Source organism: Pinus tabuliformis, chromosome 7 (assembly GCF_031772625.1).
Source record: "Pinus tabuliformis cultivar Carrire ecotype Pingquan chromosome 7, CPIR1, whole genome shotgun sequence".
NCBI lineage: Eukaryota > Viridiplantae > Streptophyta > Pinopsida > Pinales > Pinaceae > Pinus > Pinus tabuliformis.
Window position 1 is genome coordinate 1,594,051,406 of NC_142293.1, and position 6,500 is coordinate 1,594,057,905.

The following is a 6,500-nucleotide window of genomic DNA, read 5'->3' on the forward strand; positions in this document are numbered from 1 at the left end:
TCATTTCTTTGTTATATTTATTAGTTAATTTATTTTTTAATGATTCCAAGGTGCCAAGTTTGGGTCGTGCCCTTCAAGAACTTCCCTTGAAGCTCCAAGGGTGCCACGCCTAACAATTTCTTTGTGATGTCAAGGGTGCAAAGTTGGTCGTGCCCTTCAAGAAAGTCCCTTGAAGTTCCAAGGGTGCCACGCCTAACATTTTATTTGTGATGCCAAGGGTGCCAAGTTGGTCGTGCCCTTCAAGAATTTCCTTTGAAGTTCCAAGGGTGCCACGCCACTTGCCCTTCAAGCATTCAGTGACTACGAGGGGAAAATATAGGTGCAACATCATAGACCGCTATCATCTCTTATGTTGCCTGCTATAGTGAGACTAATGGTGTCGGGGATCAAGGATTCCGCCTTGATGCGCGCCCCTCGGTAAAATCCTCATGAGCGACCCAACTTGGGGACCTGCCCTCATGGCATCGTGATCTTCAAGGCGAAGGTGTTTCAACCCTTCCAGCCCAAGTCACGACGGGAGTGCTAGTGGGTGAGATCAGGGACACTGTCCCACCCCTCCCATGTAGTTCCATCCACTTGTACAACCCCATCACCCATATGTGAGTCATTCGGTCAAGCAACTAATCTGTGCCTGCAACCATTAACATATCATCAGAATATAGTTAAACATATATGGCAGATTCCAAGATCGACTTAGACTTTCAAAGATAAAATAATATGAATTTTCATCAAACCAGGTGTCATCAACTCGTCATATGCGAGTGCCTCTGATGGTTTCCTGCCATACTCAATAATCATTAGTAACAAGGTTTTTTCAATGTTAGTCATTGTCATAATAGCATCATTAACAATTCCTAATCATTCACATCATTGTCCATTGTAAGCCTGAACTAAAGAAAGTAGTCAACATAGGGGACACATCCATCATGGCTATCATCATTAAACATCAATGGAAACATACATGTTCATTAAGCTATCAACATCGTAACATCAATAGAAATATACCTATTCATCAAATTTATCATCATCATGCTTTTAGTAGAGAGCATACATATTCTTTACTACGTTCATCATCATAAATTCAAATAGAGACCAAACTTAACTATTTAATGTTGCAATCATCATAATACCGATAGATAAGATACATAACCATTCATGCTATCATAATATCAATGGAAAGCATTCATAAACATCACAACCATGAATATCTCAATCGCTAATAATAGTGTCATGTGCCCGGATCCTCAACCTGAGGTCCTCCTAGAATAAAGTATCTAAGATAATGTCATATTAGGGTCAGAAAACTAGAGTGGGCACTACATACACCCCCTCTTAACAATGGACTTCGTCCCGAAGTCCTTAGAACATAAAGGAAAAACGACGACACATATCCTAAGAACCCTTCCTGAAAATCTTGCTAACCTTCTGGTGGGCAAGCTATAATTTTCCCAAGGTATCTATACCATGAATTCCGTTATAACTAAAGGACTATATCTGTGGAACATTGCAGCCCAATTTTTTTTTTTTTTTGACTAAGCAATAACAAGACAAGGGTAGGATAATCACAATCAAAATTCATCTCATGGTACAATTAATATATTATGCTTTCAACCAAGTAAAGTCGTCCACTCACTGTACTCCTGTAGCTTCCAATTATAGTCGTTCATTTCAAACTACGTCTACATGACGCTATAAGTGACAATGTCGGGTACACAAAGTGATTTGTATGATCATCATTGCATATGGTAGAGTTCACTGTCATAGATGTTGCAATAATATTGTCGTAGAAGAAAAGATCGTATAAATTATCCATACGTTTGATATTTTTCAAAAAGTTTTAAATTCTAAGTTATCCCTTCTGATAATTCTGCAATATTTTCCCCAATATCTCAATAAGTGCCATTTTGGACCCTTGTCAGTATATTCCCTAAAATGATAATTGTAGCATTGTATTTAGGCCATAGGCGGAAAAATGTCGAAAGAGGTGGACAAGTAAGAATAAGAAATTCAAATGGTGAACTTAAGCTCACAAGCTAGTAAAAGATGAAGGACTTTGATGTCAAAAGTGCTAAAAATTAAAATATTCTTATTAGCAATTGTAAATAAATAAATAATTAATTAGATACATTACAAAGCAAGTGATTTTGCGTCAAGATGTAGTGTTCCATGAATAGTTCCTATGAGTTCATCCAACCAAGAAACTCTTTGAAACATCACCACATCACTTATAGATAATATCCTAGTAAGTAATGATGTTAGTGTCTCAACTAGTTAGAGATGATGTGGCACGTGACCTAGCAATGGAAGAATCTAAACATGCAGTCAATAATATATTGAGCATTGAATTGGGCATAAAGAAGAATACTCTAAATAAGGAAGTTATGCCTATCAAACAAAAACATACTTCCCAATCCGAGGAAGTTGTCTTCTATTTGCAAATGTGGGAAAATTTTGTTTTAGCTACATAAAAACTATCAAGAGGAATCAAATTGGTTATAACACCTACCACACCTCACCTATCAAGAAAGAGATAGTGACATCCTTGCTATCGCTCAAGTTTATCTCCAAAGAAAGATCCCAACCTTTTTCAAAGAAAACCCAAGGATACTTTTAAGTGATCACAACTTGTGACCAGTGACCACTCCACTTCACTTACTCATGCATAAATTATCAAATGATCATAGCAACCTATTGAAAATATGATATCCCAATTATAATATATTTTTATATCAATCACTGTATTTATGAAAACTATAATTTAATTCAAATTATTATTAACAATTTCAACACAAATTAATTTAATAATATTTTAAAACACACTCCTAATTTTTCATGTACCCATAAAAAAAAAAACATCGTTTTGCAATCAATATTTAATTATTGACTTCTCTTTAATACATACCAATATATAATAATAAAAAAATCTGTACAATTGATGTAAATATTAAATTTAACCAAGATATTACTACATAAAACATAATTCCATATGTCAATTTATAATGTGGCACTTTTAACTTGTTATTAATTTTTAAAAAGAATGGCTTGATTATGGTTAGAGCATTAAAATGCTTCACATCCAACCACTCATAAAGCCTAGACCAAGAAAATTTGCGTATGACGAAGTCAAGATTAAGTTTTTTGGTATGATACGATGAAAAGACAACTTATTGAAATGATATGGAACTAGTTTCATTAGTCAAACTTATTTGTATGTTTTATTTTATTGTTATTAATTTCTGGTGATTGTTAATCATTAAATTGTTATAAATATATTAAGCAAACATGTGCATTGACCAGTGCATTTTAAGGATGAGTGCTTCTCAGTTGTATGTTTCAATACCACCCTAAACAAAGTCTCCAATTCTTTAATTTTAGCAATTCCATATGTGTATTAGAAATTGTAAAATAAATTCCATAATCCATTAATTCATAAATAAAGCTTCTTTTTCAATTGGTTAAATTCATTGAAAGGGTCCCATTGGTACTTGCCAGTGATATTTAGTGTCTTCATAGATTTGGTCCAAATTTTTATTGACTATTAATAAATGATTTTGCAAAAATCAAGTACTTTTATAGAATTAAATTTGTAATGTTTATCTAGAAAGCTTCTCACTCTTGGAATAGTTTTCAAATTATAGTAGTGTCTAGCATAAAATGAGTATGTTTGAGGTGCAAATCGTATGGACCAGTGCTATACTATATATATTTTTATAAAAATACCAAAACTATTTTTATAACTTCATAATTTTCGTTATAAGAGCAATTTTATGAACCACGATTTTATTCTCTAGAATACTTTTATATCTTCCCTCAATATTGATTAAAATGCTTACCTTTAAAAAAAAAACACCCTACTAATATTCTAAGTTGTTTTGAAACCCATGTTTAAGTTTATTGTAATTCATGTTGCATAAATCTAAACATGGAAATCTCAAATTTCATATAAAATGAATTTTGTTCCCAACGTCATAAAGCATAATGTCACAAAGAAATGCAAATCTCAACTTTCATATAAAACGAATTTTGTTCCTAATGTCATAAAGCATAACGTCACAAATCATAACATCACAAAGAATTAGTCTAGATATATTAACATTGGTATTTTAAAATATTTGGACATAGCTTCAAAAATTAATTTAAAATATGCATTGGCCAAGAAACAATTAATTATTGTGAATTAATGGTTTTCATATTGGTCCAGAGACTGACTCATGAGGCTGCCGCTAATGCATGAAACATTCAAATCCTTGGAGATTCCCTACTAGTTATTCAATGAATGTGGAAGAAAATAACAATGAGTAATTTCACATTACAATAACTGTATAATATCATTCATTCTCTTCTATCAATTTTCTCACATATCCACAGGGACGGGAATAGGATTGTTGATGGACTTTCTAAAGATGGAACAAGGTTGGAACACAGAATCTAGTATGTTTCTAAATAGTGAGGGCATTGTCTCAGATTATACTCATGATGCATGGCTGTAAATCTGTTTTATTAGAGAATCTGGTGTGTTTCAGTAACTAGTCACATTACGGATTTGGTGGACTTTCAACAGTTCATAAAATTTCAGATGTATGCAAGGGTGCCGTCTAGTTTTTTTTTTTTTCCATTAAATAATAGCTACAGACACTTCGTGTCACAGCTGCGCCGATATTAATTGTAAATATATTTAAATTAGGTGGCAGATGGCGCATTACTCGTCTCTCAAAAGAATTTAATGCTTCCTGATTAAAGAAAAATTATGACATCATGTAATTACAGTACACTCCACGCTGAAATTGAATAATACATACAAGTTAAGCGGTAGATGCTGGGTTACTCGTCTAAATTTAAATTCTTCCTGATTAAAGAAAATTGATGACCTACCCACGGCGTCACAGCCGCTCCGAGTTCTTGCTGATTACAGAAAATTTGATTACAAGACTGTCCCATTCAAGAATTGAAAGCCTAGTTTGTTAACAAGAATTATTTCTTACAAAAAAAAAAAAAAAAACTTCCCAGAAATGTGTGCTTTGGGAGGTTTTAATTGATAATATTGCGGAGTATGCGCAAATAATATACACACCTACTGTTGGTATCGTCTGTCAAAACTACAGTGGTTTGTATAGACGGCCGACAGCATCCCATTAGACAAAGCCACCCTGAAAAAAAACGGGTAATAGGTAGAAATTTAAAGCAATGAACAAAAGAAATATGAAGTTGATGGGACATGACCATACATCGAGAATGAAGGATGATGACGAAGCTCCACAATTAGCTTCGGACAAAGATAGTGAAGATGCTAATTCAGAAGAAGAGAATAGAAATAACCTTTCAGATGAAGAAAATCAAGATTTTGATTCGGAAGAAGAGGAGTTACAAGAGCATCTTGCAAACATTCCATTTGAAGAGCTTCAGAAAGTGCGCTCTGATGGTCGAGAATCAACCCTTTCTAAATTCAAGCATGATGCCAAACCCTCAAGAGCTAACAAAAACAGACCTATGGAAATGAGCAGCAAGAAGCCTGTTGGAAGGCTTAGGGAAGTTGTTCAAGGTCCAAAAAGGTAGTTCGAGATCCAAGATTCGAGTCTTTATGTGGCAATTTTGAAGAAGGCAGGTTCAGAAAAATATAGTTTTATCTTTGATGAAGAGCTTCCTAAAGAGCGAGAGAAGCTTCAGAAGATGTTAAAATCATCAGAGGACCCTAAGGCTGTTGGAGAAATAGAAAAACACTTGTCTTGGATTGATAATCAATTGCGAAAGGTGCAGGATGGCAAGAAACATTCTTCAAAATTGTCTGAACAATAAGAAAAAGGAGAAAGAAGCAGTGAAAAAAGAAAACGACCTTTATACCTCAAAAATCTGAGTTGAAAAATCTGAGGGCTATTTCAGTAGCCTTTTCTGGAATAATATCCTTCGGGGCAACGACTTTGAGATGGCGCCTGCACTCTCAGCAGAGAACTATATAGCCTCGCACTCTGCTTCTTGCAGCTTATTCGTCAGTGTGCACAGGTGCAAGCATCGTTTGGGGTTTTCTGTTTTATTAAGAACTTTTAATCGGAGTTAAACTAATCTGAGAGGCGGTGGTCATGGATTCTTCAAAGGATAGTTCTGGGAAAGGTGCGGGTGGGAGAAGGCGAGGAGAAAAGAAGTTAGTCTCCAAATCCACAAAATCGGCCTTCAATTCTCTGTTGCAAGAATTTGAAGGCACCTCAAGAAGGGCAGGTATGCTCAGCGAGTCGGCATGGGAGTTCCCGCGTATCTGACAGCCGTTATGGAGTATCTCACAACAGAGGTTCTTGAATTGGCTGGAAATGCGGCAAAGGATAACAAGAAGAATAGAATATCCTTGAGGGTGTCAGTTGTCAATGCCTTGGTGTTACTAGCCTATGATAATAAATTCTTCCCTGAATTCCACCGCAGTTGTCTCTTTGCAGGTTCTTATCTTGCCACGCCATCTTTTCCGGAAAATTTAAAGCAGTTAATAAACTGTCACTAACTCCATCAAAGCATGA

General features: G+C 35.0%; 1 protein-coding gene across 1 annotated transcript; it reads left to right on the forward strand.

The window, feature by feature from the left end:
• The first annotated feature begins 5,180 nt into the window (after nucleotides 1-5,180).
• Nucleotides 5,181-5,684, forward strand: LOC149254206 (uncharacterized). The gene has a single exon (XM_089457002.1). The coding sequence runs from the start codon at nucleotides 5,185-5,187 to the stop codon at nucleotides 5,551-5,553; it is 369 nt and encodes a 122-aa protein (XP_089313128.1). The 5' UTR covers nucleotides 5,181-5,184; the 3' UTR covers nucleotides 5,554-5,684.
• Nucleotides 5,685-6,500: the final 816 nt, after the last annotated feature.

Bases quoted from the DNA above. Each gene is read 5' to 3' on its own strand.
- LOC149254206 (XM_089457002.1), top strand. From the start codon at position 5,185: ATGAACAAAAGAAATATGAAGTTGATGGGACATGACCATACATCGAGA.